This window comes from Phaenicophaeus curvirostris, chromosome 3, assembly GCF_032191515.1.
Source record: "Phaenicophaeus curvirostris isolate KB17595 chromosome 3, BPBGC_Pcur_1.0, whole genome shotgun sequence".
NCBI lineage: Eukaryota > Metazoa > Chordata > Aves > Cuculiformes > Cuculidae > Phaenicophaeus > Phaenicophaeus curvirostris.
The window spans coordinates 4452635-4474464 of record NC_091394.1 but is presented as its reverse complement, the minus strand read 5'-3'; the positions used below and the strand labels follow the sequence as shown (position 1 = coordinate 4474464).

At 39.8% G+C, this 21830-nt stretch overlaps 1 protein-coding gene across 3 annotated transcripts; it reads right to left on the bottom strand.

The window, feature by feature from the left end:
* Positions 1 to 283: 283 nt before the first annotated feature.
* On the bottom strand, positions 284 to 12584 carry CNDP1 (carnosine dipeptidase 1). Of its 3 annotated transcripts, none has more exons than XM_069853276.1 (12): positions 12491 to 12573; positions 10540 to 10658; positions 9940 to 10083; positions 8060 to 8222; positions 7057 to 7145; positions 5325 to 5525; positions 3865 to 3949; positions 3490 to 3650; positions 2245 to 2409; positions 1911 to 2052; positions 1369 to 1516; positions 284 to 533 (listed from the first exon to the last, which is right to left on the bottom strand). In XM_069853276.1, exons 2-12 carry the CDS (start codon positions 10615 to 10617, stop codon positions 428 to 430), a joined length of 1482 nt encoding a protein of 493 aa, XP_069709377.1. In that variant the 5' UTR covers positions 10618 to 10658; positions 12491 to 12573; the 3' UTR covers positions 284 to 427. The 3 variants fall into 3 exon arrangements, with proteins under 3 accessions (XP_069709377.1, XP_069709376.1, XP_069709378.1); XM_069853275.1 differs by having other exon boundaries at positions 12495 to 12565; XM_069853277.1 differs by having other exon boundaries at positions 285 to 773; positions 12495 to 12584.
* Positions 12585 to 21830: the final 9246 nt, after the last annotated feature.

The window sequence follows — 21830 nt, the reverse complement described above, 5'->3', positions numbered from 1 at the left end:
TTGAATCCTATTTTGAACACTATTACTTTGCAGTTATCTTTAGCTTACTGTGGCAACAAATGGCTATTGATGCAACCAAGAAGTAGCACTGCTAGAAATGATGTAGAACAATAAAGACCTTAGAAAAATGCACACTGGTTTGTTTGGTTTTTTTTAAAGGCTGATGAGATGCTGCACATCAGAAAAAAAATAACAAAGACAGAATGACCGGTGGATGCCCTGTCTTGATCTAAGAGGCAAAGCGTAACTCTAGGAAGCCCTGGGGGTGGGAGTGGCTTCCACAGTGGTTTCTTTCATGGACAAGTAATAGAATGGTATTTTTTCCACCAATTCAGACCCATTGAACTTGTATCATGTTTTTCCAGATCAGGAAGTTAGAAAGCTTCACACTAAAAAAGTGCTTTGCTGATTTTCTTCTGATGGTCTATCAATTGTTAGTCTCTGTTTTGGAAGTTTCATGTAAGTGCTGATGTAGCTTCGATATCTCCAGGAAGAAGGCTGCAAACACTTTGGTTCCTTCGATGTAGTTGTGTCTATGAAGAAGAAAACAAAGAGAATGAAGCCCTGTCAGGCTGTTCTGCTCTTCAAATTAGTGGCATAGTCCGTTGAAGTTTTTAGAGTTTTTGCAAGATTCATCACCCAAGGAAAGGACCAAGTGCACAGAAATTCTGGACATCCTGCAATTGGAATTCCTCTGAAGGATTCACTGAGGAAACTTTTTCCAGTGTCACGTCCCATAATCGTTGTCTGTAGCCCCAAAGGTTGAGGCTATACTAGGGGGACAACAAAAATCATTGAGAATTATTGTAGGGCTCTCCAGTTCCTCGAGCCTGACATGATTTAACTCAGAAACTGTACATTTAGGCAACACACTACATGGTGTCTTAACGTGGCTCCTCAAAGAATGAGCACAAGTGGCAAGATTAAACTAATTTTTATATAATTACACTAGTTTTAGGCCCTGTGATATAAATACACCATTATATCTATTTATAATGAAAATCATTAAAACCCTTACTCAATCATTTGCTTTGGTATGTCTGACTGGACTACTTTGAAACTGATGTTGTGATGGGAAGGTGCCAGTCTACATCATCAATTTTCAGACCTGAGACCAATTTAATTTGCATTGAAGTTAAAATTGCCAGATTGATATATTAAAAGACTGAGTAAACACTTAATGAAAAGCACATAGCAGTATGTGTTTGATTGGGAATTTTGCTTTCTGTTTGGCACAGCAACGAGTTTGCCAGAGACAGTAGTTTGGGATTGTCAAAGCTTCCCATCTGTCAGTGCTTATGCATGGGTATCTGGGGACTTCAGTTCTTCCTCTTTCTGCTGTAGCACAAATAGACAAAGAAAAGAAACCTGCTTATTTTCTCATTCTGGGAGTGCTCCCCATCATCTGCTGCTCCAATTGGAAACATCATCACACTTTTCTGTGTTATAGTCTGAAACATTCTGGCTACAGGAACTGTTGAACCATCCTGAATAAAATCTGGATCTTCTCCAAAAACTGAAATACATGGGAAGAATGAAATTATTATTAAATGAAATAAAGGTGCTTTCTTCTGCTACCATATATTTGAGTAGATAGCTGATATTAAGAACTTCTGAGTAGGAGTTATTTTAAGTGCACAACCAATTGATTTCATGAATCAGCTGCACTCTACAAACTTCTGGCTTTGTATCAGTACACAAAGAAACTAAACAAGTCCCTTAGTCTACTCCTATTAAATATGAGCAAGGTGTGGAAGAAGAGGTGGCTGAGTTATTCTATCAAAATCAATGGGATTCATAAGAGTAAGTGACTGTAGCACTGAACTGGGAAATCCCTCTTGCTCTGCGGATGAGCACAATTCCCCTCCATGCTTGCAGACATATTAAGAACTGAAAACGAAGGCATTTACCTATTTTTATTGCCCTTCTTGCTGCTTGATATAGTGGATCATTAACATTAGCGAGCCAAGGCTCGGCACCCAAAGGCATAGACACTTTCAATTTGTTTGGACTGTTCCTCTTGGAAAAGACATTCTCCAAGTGCTCCATGACCTGCAAGGAAAACATGTTACACTCCTATGGGTTCATCTTGCAGCTGAAGCTTACACCTGCATTCCCACTTCTGCTCTCAAAGACAGATAAATACTAGAAACATTCAGTTTACTACTTGGGTCTTCAGTGTGTGAGGTGCTAAGAGTGACTTAGTTTACACAGTAGAAGCCAAAGAAAAAGTTTATTTCTTACCTGTTGTTTCACAACTGAAAGGTCCATGTGGGGGACCTGACGGATTGAGAATTTGCCAGTGACTTTTGCTGGAATGACTGTTTTAATTCCTGGTTCGTGAAAAGCTCCTTCAATCCCATGAATAGAGAGAGAAGGGTAATGCCATAGGTGTAGAAGTATTTCATCCTTCAAAACAATACATTGAAAATATAAGGGATGACACTGGAGCCAATCGCAACTGTTATAAATTGATATGAAGAAACAACCTTTTTCCATCCTAAAATTTGTATTTGGAGGCCTCTGTATTTTAAAGATGTTAGGTTTGTAACTCAAGCCCAGGTCTATATCTTTTAATTTTAAAAAATACTACTTCTTTCAGTCAACATTTTTTTACCTTGAGAAATATTTGGATGAGAACAGTTTTTCATGCGCAGCAAGAAAAGTGGAGCATTATTTTAAAACACCTTGGAAGTAAATTTTTCCAGTGGCTCCTTCTCTTCTGCTCCGGTTTTATGAGACTAGAGCTTTATGTACACGTAAAATTTGCACCACTGCATTCTTATATAGGATAAGCATCAAAACTTATTTAGTGTCTCACTACATTATACTACTGTATTAGTGATTATTTACAGTCTAGCTCAGGCTAATTCAGCAGCATCCATATTAGAGTTTATACCAGTATAATTATGTTAGTGATTAAAAAAAAAAATAAAAATAACTTCCTTCCTTCCTACCTGCTGCCATTCTTGTGTAGAGACATCTTTCTAAGCCAGCCCTTACCTGCTGGTTTTTATATTTAGGATATATTTTTTTAAATGATGGCATTTTATAGCTTTGGGTGCTTTTTTTGGCATGCTTATCAGACATAACATTCCAAAACATCTGCCTAAAGCTGCCTTCCCATTCTTCAGAGCCGAATACTACTTCTTTCCTACACTGTAACCTGCATGCAGATGTTTTAATGCTTGTTTTCTTTGGCTGGTTAGGTGAGGGGAAGACAATCTGTAGTGCAAAAGGGGGAGCAAGACTTAGTTTGGCTTTACTGCTTTTCATCAATTATTCATGTTTCGGATCACTTTCCCCAGATGCAGTAGCTTGTATTTCCAGCAGATTAATTTTATTTATATTTTAATGCTTTGTGCTCCTTTATTTTATTTTGAGTTTGCAATTGAGTGAGGATATTTTTCAGTTTGGCTTAATACATGAATGCTACGGATGGGTGATTTAAAGTCTTTCTGCTGACCATTTATATGGTTTTTATGTTACCTTGGTGCCATAGAGGAACTTTTTCACACCACTATTATTTTTATGTTCTTCTAGATCGAATTCAATCGATTCATACGATTTCCTCTCCTCCCCTGTCAGGGCAGCGACGCTGTCATAGATTCCAGGGATCAGAATACGACCTGTGGGATCCACAAGACTGTCTACAAAATAAGATAGAGGTAGCAGTACAAGTAAGTACAACACGTTTTCCTCTTCTACCTCTTTACCTAATGAGGAAGCTTAATAACTAGCTACTAGTAACAGTTTGCACTCATCAAATTGTGGCACCTGTGTTGATACATTTTCATTTATGAAGAAAACCATTGAGCTGCAGTCGTGCACCAGTTACTCGTGAGCAATGAGGTGTGTTATTACCCAGCAGAGCTGTCAGGTCCAGCAGTGGCTCATGAATGATGCCTCCAAAGGTTCCAGAGTGAAGGTCCTTGCTGCCACATTCAACCTGTACCAAAAACACTGGTTATGTATAAACACTCCCTAACTTATTCTTCTGCAAGTGTGATTTCCACGCAACCAGTGGCTTCAGTTTTTCTTATAAATGAGGCCACAAATGAACAGAAAAGAATTACGTATTTGTTTTTATAAGATGGAAAATATCATGTCAGGAACAATCTGCTTCTGGTAAAGAGAAGATAAGGCTCTCCTGTTAACCACTAGAGAGAGAAATTCAGCTGTCTGCAGCAGTTACAGGCGTTTGAAAGCAAGAGTCCCTCTCCATTCCCTCCTCTGCTTCAGTAAGATTAAATACACTGCAAGTGAAACACTTGCATATTGCTGTTTCTAACATCATAGAATAAATCCTTCAAGTTCTCTATCCCTTTATTTTTAATGCAAAATCTTCATAACAAAAGCAAGAAAGGACTTACTTGTTTTGCATTAAGAAAATATATGCCCAACCTTAATTCCAGATTGCAATGAATAAGAATTTAAAGCCCACTTGAATCATATGGCTTTAGAATAGAGAGAAGCATTTGGTTTATTAAATGGGCTCTTTTTTCCAGACACATTTTCATACATAGGTTTATCATAAACTGTTTGCCTGCAACAAACTTGTTTATACTTCTCAAAACCTCATTACAGCCCACTGTCTCGTAGCAAGCAGAGATCATTTTTGATGTTTTAATAGCATCATTTTTCTTAACCAAGACTTAGAGGAAATTAATCAAGGCTGCTGAGGCTCTTTTGGTTAAAAACAATTTTCATTCTATTTCAGACATAAAGGTTAATGCAGATTTTTCTTTACTTCTCTAGTTCTGTAATTGTCTCTCTAAATTCCTTTTATGCTTCATCAGGAGGTTTCCAGATGAGAAATTTCTGCTCCTCATTTCGCAGTAGCTCCTGTTGGCTGCTAAATATACTACAGTGTGCTATTATTTTTGTCTGCCAGTGGTTACAAAAATGTTGTGTGGCTTTTAAACCCAGGGATCCAACTAATTTGAGTCCTTTTAGGCAGATATATTGCACTAACTAGTATCTGCTGCAACAAAGGGCAGAGCTGCATAAGAAATTATTTTGAAGTGAGTAGGAGAGTCGGGGGGTGTAGGGAGAGAAGACTGAGAGAGTGGCAGGAGAAAAATGGGATAGGAAAGGTACCAAGGAGAGAGAGCGTAAGTGGAGAGATACTAATAGCAGAAAAGTTAATGAAAGTAAATAAGGCCAATTGAACTGAAATGAGGGGAGAAATCTGCACAAGATAAAAGGATGTGGAAGAAAGGTCTGTATTTGTAAACGTTAAGCTTGTGCTCGGTCATTCTCTGCATGCAGATATTGATGCTCTCTGGTCAGGGGTCCAGTTCAAATGAACCTGTGTCCTTTACCTCCACAGAGAAGCAGGCGTTTCCCCGACTCCCATACGTAAGGGCAGGCTTCTTGTTGCTGAGCCAGAGGTTGTCCGAAATCACAATATAATCAACATCAGAGAAAAAGTGCTGCTTTTCTTCTTCAAGTAATTTTTCTAGCCCCAAGGACCCTATTTCTTCCGTGCCTTCAATTACAAACTTGAAGTTTACTGGCATAGCCTAAAGGAACATTAGAGAAGTCTGAGTAAGGAACAAGCATTTTCAAAAATAAAAAATCTTTTTTAAATATCAGAATCAGACTGGCTTGCATTTATGTTGTGTTAGGAACACAGGATATATAGCTTGTTTCAATAGGAAGGGCACTGATATGTATACACATATAATTTCCCTGAAAAACTTATTCTTCTTGTTTTTCTGTACTTCTAATTTTTTGAAGGAAAATAGAAGTGCTGTTTTTTAACTTGTGTTTCCAGAAAACTTGCTGGACTCCCATAAAATGGTATTTCTGTCACAACCATTAAATATTCTAATTGCTTTTGAAAGCCTATTTAACGACCAAAAATTGCATTTTCACAGAAAATTTCTTGCATTTCCTCTGTTAGTGCCAGTTCAGGAACCACTGGTAGAGGTCCCCCCTCTACAGTTTTCACGGCATGTTATCTATAGCCAGAGTTAGTCACACAATGGTAAAAATGCTGCTGGTGATTCTACTGTAATTGTCCTTTTAGCACTCATGAATCCATTTGCCTGCTAGTTCATAAGGATGTATTTCTAAGGGTAATTAAGAGAACTTTTATTATGGAATAGTGCAAGTTAGAAATGCTGACACGTCCCACAGGAGAAATAAATTTGGGCTTAGTTTCCCATTCCAATTCATTTTCTCATTACAGCTTTTAAGATGTTTTATCTTTTGATTCAGTGCTCAGATTAAGCGCAGGAAAAAAATGTGGAGAATTAAATGAACTTGTGTAATGGATGGGTTCACCAGTGGTTCATCGAACGACCACAAAAAATTTAGAAACAAACTGTTCATGAATGTTATTTGATGTTCTGTGCTGTTTCCTAGGGAGGGGCTTCAAATGATAAAGATTTCTTTTGCTTGCTCGTTAAAATGCCGAAGTAGCTATTAGTGACTTAAAAAAAATGGAAAGATAGAGAAAGACATCCCCACAACCGCACCCACTTACAACAGCTAATCTGTAGGCAAGTAACATGTGGGTTTGCAGGCACTTTAGAGACTCTGAGGTCAATTCAGTGTTATTAACGGAAGAAAAACATCAGTTTTCCAGAAGGTTGCAAAAGGATTTTTAAAAGTCAAGACTTACACTCAATTTGTGCCATAGTATCATAATAATCACCACGAGAATATCAAAGTTTGGTTTAGTGTTTGATAGGAATGGTTGGACTCGATCCAATGGGTCTTTTCCAACCTGGTGATTCTATGATTCTAAAGTTTTTTAATATATATAGTGAACATTTTCCCCAGTGTGTTTTCCTCTGCAGGGCAATGACAGCAATACCATCTTTACATCTCATACAAACCGTTCAAAATAGAAATGCTCAAGGACAGACTCTTCCTGGAGTGGCACCAGTGCTCTGGATACAGCATTAGAAATAAGCTAATATTTCAAAAGGCATGTAGTCAGCTGGGACAGTGACATATCATCTAACTCCCAGGCAGGTAAATGCATCCCCCTAGAGAGCTTGTATTACAAAGAAACAGCAAAAATAATTTCTCGTTGATACCTACTATTTTCAAGGCTCTAAATGTTTCCACTGCATTTATCCAAGCTAAGACAGGTCCTTTATTATCTGTTGCTCCACGCCCATAGAGATTTCCTTAAAAAGAAAAGAGCAAAGTTTTTAAGTAATCCTTGAAACTTCTCTTGTCACTTCAATGTAATCAGCAAATCCCTGTTGCCAGAGAAGCTGTACTGGTGCGTCAAGTGAAGTGTGGAATGAATCAGGATTTCATTGACTTGTTTTAGATAAGGTGATGGGGGTTTCCCAGTCAACTGATACACTTACCCCCCCACCCCTTCCCTGCCCCTCAAGTTTTGTACACATCACATTGTGATTTGTGCTACGTGCCAGTTTCTGACCTTCACTTTTGAGCCGTTTGTGTTCACACCTGGCATACCTGGAGAGTTTGCATAATATGCAGCTTGTGTGCACATCCAGCAGCCCAGGTAACAAGCAGCAAAAAGCTCACAGATAAATACCATGGTGGAAATATGAAGCTACAAGTCTGGGTACATATTTTTTTTTAAAGCATTTAATTGTGCGGTTAAATACAGGGACGGAATTTGGGTTTATGTACAGATAAATCTGCTTCATATACACATAAATCTGTGGATCACCACTATCAGACCCCCTGAAGGCAGAAGAGTTGCCTCAGTAATGGTGTTTGGAACTGGTGCTAACAGATGGGAAAGGGCAATTTAATAGCTATAGGACAGTCCTGGGAATCAAGATTCCTGGGTTCTGGGTCTAAATCCCTGCTGACCCTCCAAGTGAATGGAGATTTTCCTGTTCAGCTGCCTGTAGGGGAAGGATAAGTACATTCAGGGGGGCCTCTCATTCTTCCACCACCAATGCTCCTTGGCTCTAGCATGGCAGGTGGAGGTAACTAAAGGATTATGAAGCAAGAAGTGGTCCTCGTGCTATGGTTAAAAATACAGGGAGCCTCTTTCTACTCAGAATCTCAGTCAAGTATTCAACTAACAATACAAAAAATAAAACCAGATACACACCACTGATTTCCGTCAGTGTGTAAGGGTCAGTTTTCCAGCCGTCTTCTTTTTTGGCAGGCTGCACATCTACGTGGCCGTAGAAACACACAGTGGGGTTTTGTGGATCCTTCCCCAGTTCCCCGAGAATCACAGGAGGCAGTGGGAGGTCCTGGCCATCAGGTAACTGCAGATAAATGTTTAGGAAAAAAAAAAGAGAAAAAGAGAAAAAAAGAAAAAAAGAAAAAAGAAAAAATAGAAAAAAAAGAAAAAAGAAAAAAGAAAAAAGAAAAAAGAAAAAAGAAAAAAGAAAAAAGAAAAAAGAAAAAAGAAAAAAGAAAAAAGAAAAAAGAAAAAAGAAAGAAAGAAAAGAAAAGAAAAAACCTTTGAAAACTTGCAAATATCACATAAAAAAAAAAAACTGGACTTCTCAGCATTGAAAATAATTCTACATACTCAGTTGGCTCTGATTTGATCGGGCTCACAAATGTGACTTTGAACTCAGCTCAGAGAAATCAAGGTTTTTCTCCCAACCTGCTCAGGTTCTGCAGGAACTTTATGGAGCTCTTTTAACAATTCACTGTCATAAACGCCCTCATTACTAAACATTTACTTCCCAGCACTAGAGAAGACAAAGCTGACTCTGCTGGAGTGACAAAAGCATGTGTTGTGACACCGAAATATTCAAACATCATACAGACTAATTTGGGGGTTGATTTTGCCACAGAGAGCTGACAGGAGGTTTGTAACTCCAAACAGAGAAACAAACCAAAGTTTTCCTGGCAGGAGGCAGCAGCAGCTATTTCAGACTCTTATCAGAACAGGTTAAGGCTCTAAGCAAATCCTGTAACTCACTGCTGTGCAGAACAGATCCCCACAGGGGCCAAGAGAGGCTGTGTCTCACAATGAACAGGAGTAAAAAGTAAAGGAATGTGTATTCTTTTCTATTCACCAATAATATCAGTCTGTTGCAGCACAAAAGCAAAGCTGCTTGCTGAGAAATCAAAGGGAAAACCCATTTTGTGTAACGAAACCTTGCCCTAAGGTGAGATAAATATCTCTGGTCTCTGCTCCAACAACCCCTTTCCCGCTGTTATCGACACAGACTGTTCCTATGTATTTTGGCAATTATCACTGCGTGCCAAGTGCATGTGAAGGTTTTAATAATAAATGCATCTATTACAACTATTAAATGGCATAACCTGAAATATTAAAATATTGCTGTGCTGCAAGGTCCCTGTGCTAAGACTCTCTCAGTTCCTCCCCAGAGGAAGGAAAGGGAATCTCTAGGAGTGAACTTTTGAATTCCCATTAGAACAGGACGGGAAAGAGCCCCAATAATGTACGTGAACTAGAGACAATGATTTCTCAAAGATTAACTCTTGCCTGTTGTTTTCCACGAGTCATTGAGGAAATGGCTTGGAGCTTGTGTCAGAAGGTCCCAAACCCAAAGATGATGCTCAAGACAGCTAACCTTTTCTGTATGGCAACACTCTCAGTGTAAAAGCCACCTCCTTCATATAGAGACTTTGGTGACACACTGATGGATTAACTATCATGCTACAAGAATGGAAAAATGAGCCCAGATAAAATACTCAGGCTTTTACTTTTACAAAATGGTTCCCTCCCTCCAGTTAAAAGCATCAAACCATCCACGCTGTGCAGAGAACATCTGTTTGCATTTGGATGGTTAATATGACCTCCCAAGTCTCTTCTCAGGCAGTCTGAGGAGGAGCTGATTTCAGCAGGTACCAGATGGTTATGGGGCTATCAATAAATTGTTATCTAGCTACCAAAACCAACCATTAAGTCACAATATACATATGCATAGACATAGCATTGAACATAAAAGGTAAACCGCATGTGAAAATACCATTTTTTAAATGTAAGAATTAGACAAGCACCTGATGTGACCCCAGATTTACTAAATTAACAGTGGCTCCCAGCAACGAAAGTCTGTCAGCTGCCAATGCCATCATTCTTATAACTTCTTTCCTCAGGTGTGGTTGGACAGAATCACTTTCCACAGCCACCCATTCCTTAAGATCCTGCACAGGAAGGAAAGAAGCGCAGTTAAATCACCCACGATGCTGCGGTGTTTGGCCTCTGAACACAACAAGTGTCACACTGGAGGATGGTTTCATTCCCATCCCCTCACAGCAATGTCGTGGTTGCTGTATTTTGGTCCTGACTGGTAAAGATTTACCAGTTCTCCCAGGTGGGTGCATTTTGGCTCAGTGAAGCCTCTCTCTGTGCACATTTGAAGGATGCCCACAGCCACCTTGTCTGTGGAGGGCTGTGTAAATCCCTCTCCCACCTGGAGGGTCCCCAGCACAGACTCTCCCCTTGCAGCCTTGCTTTGGGAAGCACGTACGGCACACCCGATGCCAGACCTGGAACCCTTCTCCTTGCCTTATCGGCAAACACTTATCTGGCATGTAGAGCACAGGAGCCCAGGACACCAGTTCTGCCATCCAGGCATTCCACTGCAATATGATTCCTACCTTGATAAAATCACTTTGATGTACATCAATGTACTGGAAGATCTCCACCTCCAACGCCGAAGACGACAATGAGGACATTCCTGCCTTAAAGAGTAGTTCAGGGTTGAGATGGATGTTATCTGGAAGTTAAGGATAAAATTCAAGATGTTGGAGACATCCTGCAATATGCACTTCTCAGTGCTGTAAAGCATAGACAACTACAGAATGCTGCATCTATTTACGTCTCATTTATGTCCTTCAAGCCAAGTATACCTGAGTTATTTTATTGTATAAAACCTGCAGTCAACTCATACTCAAAATGTTGAAAAAAAAATTTACCAAAGAGTAAACAGCTTTACAATTTCTGCTTTATAAGTAAATGAAGGGAAGCGTTTTCTAAAGAAGTATTCATTGCATCAATGCAATGCACAAAAATTGTATGTTCTGGGAAGACAGCCCTGGGGGAAGAGCTGCAAACACCAACACTCACCAATGGCCTAGGGGACTCATCTTTCTTCTAGTTCATTTCCAGGAGGAGGGAGAAGAAGGGATTCACTGACACATATGGTGTGTTTTCAGTGAATAAGGAAAAGCAATGCCGACACTGGAGAGTACTGGACAAAGAATTGCTTCTGTGGTTGAATAAGAACAGCTTGAGTAATGGAACACTTGATAAGTGCAGAAGTCATTTAGTATCTGCAGACCTCTCTGCCACCTTGTTTTTGACAAGATGAATGAAGGCTTAAAAAAGGTAATATTCCAAAAAGTGTATCACTTCCTTCCTGCAGTTTACTACTCCTGTTTCCTTGTAGTTTCTTGAATCAGTGCTAGCAAAGTAATACCTGGCTGGCTAAATACTTGGCTGGCTAAATTCAGAATATCTGTTGTATCAGGCTTTGCAATGCGATGGACTCCAAGGTCAAAGCCCAACACATTGATTCTAAAAATATTTTATACTAGTAGCAAAATACACAGTTATAGTTCCATCCAGAATTCCTTAACTTTGATGCATTGCTAAGGTGCTAGGCTATGGTAATAGTAATAATTTCAATTATGTTTCTCTGACAGAGAAAAAAGGTTGAAACCACAAGAACAAGAGGAGAAAAGCATTGTTCGTTTTGGCTGGAGGTCCTGTCTGTGTGAAGGATGGGCCCCTTTTTCTAATCTTCCCTTGCAAGCAAGGTTGCATCCACGTTGCCTATGATACACATCACTCTCCGGAACAAAACTCTGAGAATAGGAAAACTCTTTGATAGGAATGGTTGGACTCGATGATCCGGTGGGTCTCTTCCAACCTGGTTATTCTATGATTCTATGAAGGCCTGTGACACTAGATAGAATCCCCAGTGTCCAGTTCCTGACAGATGTTGACACTCTAAATGCTGGTATTGAAGGTGACCAAATGCCAGTTTTGCAGGACAGTGAAGAATCATAGAACCATAGAACAGTTTGGGTTGGAAGGGACCTTAAAGATCATCCAGTTCCAGCAGCAGATGGAACTTCAGGTTAATGCACTGCTAATACACTGGCAATGCTTCTAGAAAGCACTTGGGTCACTATGGGGAAAGCTTGTGTAAATAAAGGAGTTGGTTTAATGAAGGGTTTCAGGCAAGGCTAGAAGAGCTCAGTGTTATGAGGAGGGTAAAGATTATTTGAAAGGATGATAAAGCCTGGAAGGGGGAACCATCAAAGACTTCAGTGTTCAAATTAAAGTGTATTTTACTTGATCTCATTTTAAAGAGCAGTTGCTGCTTGATAGAAAAATGCAAGTATGACTATTTTTAGAAACAATGCATGACAGTCATGCAGTTTCTCTTCCTTCATTCTTTAGTAGTAAGAACCTTTTTGTGTCTCACTTCCTCCCATCTCGTTAAGAACTGTTAAAAGAAAACTCAGCATTCTTAGGGGGGTGATTTAAAAAGAAATCCAAGTTGATTCTTTAACTAGGGTGACTGATAAAATAACAACTTACGAACCCTTGAGAAGCAGCTCCTGAACGTGCTTTGCTGCCCTCCTTGCTGTTGCTGAAGCCAATCGCTCGCGTCCTTCCCTCCCTGCAATGCAGCATTTTAGATGTGCGTGAGGAGTGGGGGTGAAGGGAGGACTGGCAAGGAAAACTGAGCATTTGGCAAGCAACCCAGAGAAAGGCAAGGTCTGGTTTGCAAATAACATAAAGAACATTTGACATGAAAGGAAATAAAGATGTGCATGGCAGTAGGAGCTAATTTACTTGACCAAGAGTGGACTCTATCGAAAGGAGCTTTCCCTTTGAGCAATCTCCATCAAGGAAGAACACCAAGATAACAAGGTTATTATTTAACTTCCTTTAGCAACGTTCACTGATAAGTGGCAAACCCTTGGGGGAAGCAATCAATAAGCCTCAGTCACTTCTCCAGCGCACTAGGCGAGACCCTTGGAGGAGGAGGGTGACCCTTCACATGGTAGTTCTCAAGCACAGCCCTGACCACTGTCATTGTAGTGATCAGGAGCTGCAGAGATGCCGACACCGGCACGGGGAGGAATAGCCACTCACAGAATCCGACTGCATTTGATGATGCTTAAAGAAATGGCATCAAATCCAATAAACTGTGTAACAGCAATGAGTGCTTCTGGTGGAAAGCACAGGTAGGATCTGGCGCTTGCTTGCTTGCAGGTGACACTGTGATGCCCAGAGCTGTTTCCAGCACACACAGGGTTTAAAAAAATCACAGAATCACAGAATGGTTTGGGTTGGAAAGGACCTTTAAAGGTCACCTAGTCCAGCCCTCCAGCAGTAAGCAGGGACATCTTCAACTCAGTCAGGTTGCTCAGAGCCCCATCCAACCCAGCCTTGAATGTTACCAGGGATGGGGCAACCACCACCTCTCTGGACAACCTGGGATAGTGTTCCACCACCCTCACTGTAAAACACTTCTTCCTTACAGCGAGGCTGAATGTACCTTCTTTCAGGTTAAATCCATCATCCCTTGTTCTATCAGCAGTCCACCTTCCTGCCTTAAGGGTGTTTTGGAGAATGACTATTACTAGCCCTGCCCTCGCTCAAGCCGACTTCTTAGAGAAAAAAGTGAGGCCCCCCCAGTTTGTTAGTTCTGCTTTGCTGTAATACAGATTAAATTACAAAAGACAGGCTTTACCTCTTTGAGCTCTCGTTTTGCAGATGTCTGCAGATGGTGATGAAAGCTTGAACTGAGAAGATCTCCTCTTCCGCCTGCAGAACTGACACGTTTTAACTCCGTTCATGACATGAAGGGTTACTTTTAAACATTAACTTTTGGTTTAGGTGCTTAAGTCTACTTCTTTATCATATTATAACCCAGGCAGGATGTCCAAATCGCTACCACATCAAGCCATGAGAAATTTTCCCATCTCCTTTTCCTCCTCCTTTTCTCCACAGGAGTCCTAGATCCTAGGAGGAATCCCATCATCAGAAAGCACTTCAGCATTGCTGATAAGTGTTGCTGCTTTACTATAGTATTTTGAAGGACTTGGTGAAAAGGAGCAGCTTTTGTTTATTGCTTTGATCTGAAAACTGGAAGATAAAATAATACATTTATGCTTAGGAGAAGAATTTCACCCAGGAAGTAGCATTACACTCTGTGCCTACTGAGGAGAAATAATGCACTATTTACCTAAGAAAGTTTTCTGAGCTTCACTGCTCATTGATTTGCAGGCAGATAAACACTGGCATAAAAAGATCCTTCTTGGGAAGACAACCGCGCTGTCTTTTGTTCTTTTTGTAGCAAAAAAAGGTTAATAGGAATGAACCATTGGAGACAGAGTTAAATATCAAAATGTGTGCACTAGTACATAAGACTAAGCTACTAATCCATTTCATAATGCCCTTAAAACACAGTGAGCACCAAAAAGTAGAGAAAACAAAGAATATTTGCTATATTCTGACTTGCTAGGATGGCATTTAACATCCCCATCTAAGTGTATTGCTCTTGCATAGGTGTGGACAGCCTCACTTCTTGCTGCCAGTTCTTCTGCATCAGAAAGCCTCTGAACTTGTAGCATATTTTATGTGCTTGTGTTTCTGTATGTGTTTCTATCCTTATGGTCCTCTGTTCATGTGTTCACATGATCAGATTCGTGCATCGGTCTTCAAAGGGAAGTCAAGGACCTGCCTGAGAGCCTCACAAAGACCTTTTCTTCATTTGATTAATATATAAATACTCATTTCCAAATGAAATGTAAAAACTGGGGGAAATTAAATGTTTATTTGCATTTGTTTAAAATAATTCTCTTTTTACATAAATCCTGCCTTCCTTTATCCTAACTTTAAATGTTTCACGCTAGAGTTAGCCCTGAATTACTGTAGTACAAATGAGATTAGAAATAAGTGTAATAAATATAGTCATTCAACTCTACTATTGTGGAAAAAAGAAAGATGATTACTTTGTAGCTTATTATTTCATTGCTAATTGCTCCTTACTTTATAACCTATAACTTGGAACAAGGTTTAAAGTCCACAGTGTAAGAGATTTATTTTTTTATGATCACTGTTCCATTTATGGAGTATCATAAACATTACCAATATCGTTTAGAAGCGTTTTTAAATGCAGGCAGCTTTATCTCCTTAATAAAAACACCCTTTCATGGTAGCTTATTAACTACAAGAAAATAAAGAATCTATTAGAATAGTCCAGCTGATTGGTGGCATAGACAACACCTCTTCAGAATACAACAGTGTTTAAGCAGGAGGAAATAGATTAATTTCATAGAATCATAGAATAACCAGGTTGGAAGAGACCCACCGGATCATCGAGTCCAACCGTTCCTATCAAAATTTCATTGGTACTGCAGTAGAACTAGGACGCCTTAATTGCTACCTGAATTAAAAAGGCATCCTAAGTAATTGCAGTACCAAGTTTATTTTAGCCAATATGTAAAAAATATGCTGCTAGGAGCAATATTTCATTGACAGAGAAATTATATGATGGTTTTCAACACTGCCTGTCACTCTATAAGCAACCACCTCTAGCGCAAAACGGCTACTTTTCATTTCTTGAAGCTGTATTGCAGGAAAATGGGAATGATATTGTGGTGTCATAATCAGTGCTACCTGGTTATTATTGCAACTTACTGTCACTTCTCAATATACTGCTTGCATATAACTTATAATTGTCTCCTAGAAGTACAAGCATGGAATGGAGAGGTCCTTTCACACAATTCCCAACATTTCTCTCCCCTACAAGGATTTCTACTCCTGCTCCCTGTGCAGTGCAGCAAACCCTTCCACCTCCTCACTCCTTCCCACTTCGTGCTGCAGTTTGAGGATTATTTCCCAGACATTATCCTTCGAGATAACTATAATTGATGGCAAAACCTGGGATGACAAGTTAAGCAATATTGCCTGCTGCAAGGGCTTGGCCAGACAGTGGAGCAAGATTACTCTGGTAGAGAGGAAAAAAACCCCAAGGATCCCAAATTAGTAATTGTTACCTGAACATTGATAATCAGACCTGAGAATAATTGAGGAAAAGCCTGCTTACCAAGGCAAGAGGTCACCCAGTGCTTCACAAAAGTCGGTGGCTACAGACTGTCCTCTGCATAGAGCAATGATACTCAGCGCCTTCAGGAGCAGGGCCACAAAGATTCAAGATCCTCTGTGAAAGAACAGTAATGTGAAGCCTTCTCACTGCCTAGTGGCTAATTCAGCAAGCTCTTTGTATATAGGCTTTAAATGATACACCCTGGAGAGGAAGGAACAAGTTCTTCTTGTCCAGCACCTTTTCCAGTACCCGACACTGAGTGCTGAGATAGGAAACTGTCCTATTTTTCCAAGAGCAAGAGCATAAATTCATTTTGCTTTATGATTAAGCAACCATATTTTCAGATATTTATAACATCAAAGCAATGGCAAGAGGCTAAAGAGGCTGTTCCCATCTTGATATCATTCAGCTCTGCCCAGCCAAATAACAGCAGTGTTCCCTTAAGGGTTTTTAACGCTTTCCATGCAGGTGAGGCTTTTATCCAGCTAACAACTCACAGTAATTCCCAAACAGACATCAGAGACTGGCTTTACGAGTTCACAAAGTGAAGTTGGTACTAACAGTGCAGTATTTTTTTAATGCGGCTCTTCACGCTGCCTCCTCTCAACCTTCTGTGAAGTGAAGGAGTCGGTAGAGGGAGGGCACAACTCACTGAGGTGATGGTGTGCGAGGCGTCCCTCAAGTCACACGTCTGGAGCACCAGAGATTTAATTCAGTTTGACACTTAACCGACTTCAGCATTTTGTCTGTGTCCCAGGAGCAGCAGCCTCTGAAGAGAAGCTTACGAGTATTTTTCCATCGCAGCCCTCCTGTCATTGAAGTGTATTTGGGAGAAAGCTGAAACAAGCAGAGAGATACTTCTCTTGACAAATCTGTCACTTGTAAATAGTAGATTCCTTTATTTTTAAGCTATCTGAACATATATATTCACACGTGCGTAAGCTATAAATACACAGTCACAATACTGTGCCATCTCATGACAGCAGTGTTACCGTTGCAAGGTCTTTGTGATTGTGACCTCCTGAAGGAGGAATGTGAGATTTTTCCTAGCACATCTCATTTCTCAAAGTGCCACTGATCCTGTCGAGGGAGGCACATGTTCCATGACTAAAGGATCAGGCTTTTTGGCTGAGATGCTACAAACATAGAATCATAGAATCTTAGAATCACCAGGTTGGAAATAGACCCATCGGATCATCGAGTCCAACCATTCCTATCAAACACTAACCCATGTCCCTCAGCACCTCGTCCACCCGTCCCTTAAACCCCTCCAGGGAAGGGGACTCAACCCCCTCCCTGGGCAGCCTCTGCCAGGGACCAATGACCCTTTCCGTGAAATTTTTTTTTCATGATGTTCAGCCTAAAACTCGATTACAACTTCTGTGAAAAACAGTTCCCTACAGGCAAGTATTTTTGCTCTCTGTGTTAGAAGAAAATTCTCAACTTGCAAAGGCTGTTTTCAAAGGCCTTTCAGCAGCAGTGTAGCATGTGCCTTGACATGGCTTAAAAGGCAAAGATGGCTTTGCATTTTTTGTACTAAAGGAAACCAAACGTTTAGAACTAATGTTTTCATAGCTCTTCACTTCTAAGCAAATGACAGTTCTGAAAATCACTGGTTTGGACGTAAGCCATTAATCCCACGCTCCGAGTGCCTAAATCCATATTTAAGTTGTGAAATTTTGGTTGAAATATTTTAGAGCATTCATGAAGATGCATAAAGTTTGTATCCTCTCACTCACTGCACTTCAGAGGGAATTAACTTTCAGGATGAAGAAACAGAGGAAATCCCATGCTAATAATATTAAAAAAAATGCATTTAAGCTATGGAAAATCAAATACACAAACAGCTGTTGGAGGAATAGTTCCATTATGTGGAACTCTACTCTCACCTGGAAAGGTTTAAGGGAAACACTGATGGGCCAGGAAGAAAAGTATCTTCTCCCCATTTACAATAAAATATGCGCCCTTCCCTGCAAGATGGGAAGGGGGAATGCTGGGGAGGGAATTACCTCTTGGATATGTGTTGCCTGGACACGTACTTGAGACACAAGACTCTTGCACTCCAGGTGAATAATACCATCATCAGCTTCCATTTCCATCTGTTTTTAATGGGGGTTTCCTTCTCAGACCCACAAATACAAGGTTATTGTCACCTATATTTGAGAGAAGGTGTTGGGCTTTCCCTGCTATGCCAAGTTGAATGTTAGGCCAGCTCCCTTAGTTTGCAGAGCCTCCTGATAGCAAGGATCCATGTCCAATGCACCCCTGCAGGCACTGCTTCCCACCACAGGGCTCCAGGTTCTCCTCCAAGGCTCATCCCAAACTAATCATCACCGTCCAAAGCCCTCCCTAAGTAGCTGAGTGCTACTGAGCAGCCTAACTGAACAACTCAAGGTTTTCAAAATCTGACTTCTAACGACAAACCACACCAGTCTGACACACCACTAGCTTTTGCTTCACACTTATTTGCTGTGACCTCATTGAATTTTTTGTTTGCATCCAACACTGGGACAGAAAACAGTCAATAGTACAGTTGAATATCTTTTAATCACAGGATTACAGGATCATTTATGTTGGAAAAGATCTTTAAGATCATCAAGTCCAACCATAAATCTTGGTTCATGACATACAATTACATAGAAACTACCCAGTACATGAAGAACTCATATAGAAGACTAACTTTGCAACATGATGGACTTAAGGAGACAAAGTCCTAACAATCTATTTCGTACCTCGTGAGGAATTTCAGGAGAATACAAAGGAGTCAGAGATGTCAGATCCTTCATCAGTGCTCAGCTTTCCCAGCCACATGTAGACATGTCTTTTCTCTACCTGTACTTACTCTTTCTTAGCTAGAAAGAGAGAAAACTGGAGACGTTAGAAAGATAATGCAAATCACACAGTTGAGGCTTTAGGTGAATTCTACAAGAGGGAAAAAAGTGCTTCTCTCCCTGAACAGTTGGTTTTCCAAGAGCCGTATTTCAAGCAAAAAAAAAAAAAAAAAAAATCATCGGCTTTAAGTGCAACTGATCCCTCTTGAATTATCTCAGCATGGTGTCATCTTATCTGGAGATTTCATTCGTTCCTGTGACTAGTAATTGGGTCTTAAACCAGCTAACACATTTAGGGAGATCAAGTTCTCAAGTTCAGAGCACAGAACACATACAGACAGGTTTTTGATCTTTAAACTGAAAGATGAAGGCTGTTATGGATGTTGACATACACCACTTTAAGTACTGAAATAAGGAGTTTAGAAAGTGAGCTTTTTGGTACTTGATGTGTTCCTTCACTAGCAATAAGATATAAGTCACTCTTTGCTCCTGCCAACTTTGAAAACTCTCTGAAAACTGATAAATCTGTGAAAAATGAGTTACAGATGAAGCTTATGAGTTTGTGCATTATTTGCCAATATATCTGTTACCCGTAGTAACCGATTCTCCCAAGTCACAAACTACAAGAGGCTTCTATATCATTTTGCTCTTTGGTAGCTTGGAGTTGTAGAATAACTTGGTAGGTTTAAAGTACTAAGGTTAACACATTACTTTCTATCAACGCAGATAAAACTTAGTATGCAACAGATGAATTACAATCTATATTTCTGCATTGTAATCTTATGCAAAGCATGTGACTTTGAAATTTACTGGTTTGCTCCTTTATAAAGAAAACAAGTTCCTGAACATTTCATGGTCTGAAATCACCATATCCTCTACCTTTAATTTAGACACAGATTTGAAGCAGGGTCTTAGATTCATAGACCACCTTGTCATTTTATCACCCCAAATTCTTATATTCACTGATTGAAAATAACTAATAAACAGTGTGCCAGACTCAATTTTCCATTGGTGGGGGCTCCGGTCATTCAAATTCAAAAGCAAACAGGTGCATATATGCAGGTTTATTAAGGGATTACCATAAAGTGCTGGATATATTAATCTGAATTCTGTATTGACCCCTATGAGTGTAAGTGGATGAAAAGACTGTTCATTTCTCATCACAGCTGTCAGTACCTCCCTTACTCACGTTATGCTTGCAGCACGTCTGAGGGATGGAGAAGTTTTACTTCCCACTGTAGTGAGAGGGAGCAGAGCCCAGGATGGTGTTAACTTGCCAGTTACCCAATACTGCCTTCCACAAGCCGCCTGCCAAAGCCAGCAGGCACAAATCCTCTACAAGAAATTCTTGCATGAAGTCTGATTTGACTGTGTGTTATTGAAAAAATAACTCTTTCCTACTCCAGACCCCTTTTAAATTTTAGTGCTACGTATAATTATTTTCAGAATCTTTCTTCTACATCCTTAAGTACTGCTGGTCTGTTAGTGGCAGGGATTGTCTCTCTAATACTCTCTTCCATATAAATCAAGCTATTGGAAGGAGCTAGAGGAGCATTTATTACTGAGGCTCTCTCAGCTCCCTCTAAGGAGGTCAGAGAAGCTGAATTTGTTTTACATTTGGAAGAGATCATGCTAATCAGCTGTTACTGAGCACAGCTTCAAGGTGACTGCTGTGTCCCAGTAAATCTGTGCCATATTTGCACGTAGATAGATGTGGAGCTACAATGCATTAAGAAAATAGAATGCATAATTTGAAATTTTAATATTTTATGTTCATGACTCAATTACCTGTCATACTCTATAGGAACACTTTCACAGAGTGGGCAATGTAATATAGCATAGTTTTCTATTAATTTAATACTTAGAGAATCTGGTGCTCCCATTTTCCATGAGGAAAAAAACCCCCAAACAACAAAATTAAGAAACTCTGCATGTGTTTGCTACTTCTTGGGTATTTCTATTTTTAACCAATCAATGCATGAGTTTACCTGCAGCTAAAGACAATGTTTTTTTCCTCCCATTTCTCAAATCCCTTCTTCAAAGCTTTTATTAACTTTAAAAAGATAAGGACTGCTGAACTGGTCTCAAGGTATTTAAATTCCACCCACGAGTGTCAGACAGCTCCAAGTAAAGCTTCCAAAAATTATATGAAGTTCTACAAACTTACAGAAGTTCATAACCAGCCAAATTCCATTAAATATCATCCCTCGATCAGTGCAAAGGACCATGAGCAGATGAAAGCCTGGAAGCTAATAAACTGGCTATTCTCCTCACCATTCTCCTCAAGCCTTTCACTTTATTTCTGAAACCTCCTTTCTACCTGCCTTTCTCCCCAGTCTCTCCACATTCAAGTTATCTCTATTTACATCTCTATACTGAAACTCTCTTGTCAGACAACAGACCTCATTATCAACCCTGATCTCATGATGAACCTTCCCTCTTCGAGGTTTGTACTTCTGAATCTATCCAGTCAGAATTAAAACTGCCTTAAAATAATCATGAGCAGCACTGTGCCTCCTTGTACAAAAATTTAGGATACGGCTGACAACGCATTACAGGATATTTCTGAAATACAAACAGAAATCAAAGCTGTGTAGAAATAAATCTTTTGCTTTCTTTTTATTAATTCTCTCTATTTGACAACTGATTCATGAAAATGATGACATGTATTCTATGCTGTGTTTTGAATTTATATTGTATTCTTACAGCTTTGAGTCCTGCAGCTAAATGTTCCACACATACAATAGAAAAACCTAAAGAGATTTGTCATTTCAGAGTGTCTTTTGTCTGATGCCTTTGACTTCTGGCATTTCTGCAAATTAGAAAGTATCTTCCAGCAGACTTGCAGAAATAACAGCTCTTCTGCCAGAAATGTTAGAGGTTACTGTTCATTCAAAGAGTAAAAAGGTTAATGGAAAGGAATTTGGAAACAAAAACTTAAGTTCCCCCACTCCATTTAGTGTTCCTATGTTGTTAAGCCAACTTC

Bases quoted from the DNA above. Each gene is read 5' to 3' on its own strand.
- CNDP1 (XM_069853276.1), bottom strand. From the start codon at position 10,617: ATGTCCTCATTGTCGTCTTCGGCGTTGGAGGTGGAGATCTTCCAGTAC. The intron at 5,526-7,056 runs GTAGGTATCAAC...ATGTTCCTTTAG, and splicing joins CATTTAGAGCCTTGAAAATA to GCTATGCCAGTAAACTTCAA. The intron at 2,410-3,489 runs GTAACATAAAAA...ATTGTTTTGAAG, and splicing joins AGTTCCTCTATGGCACCAAG to GATGAAATACTTCTACACCT.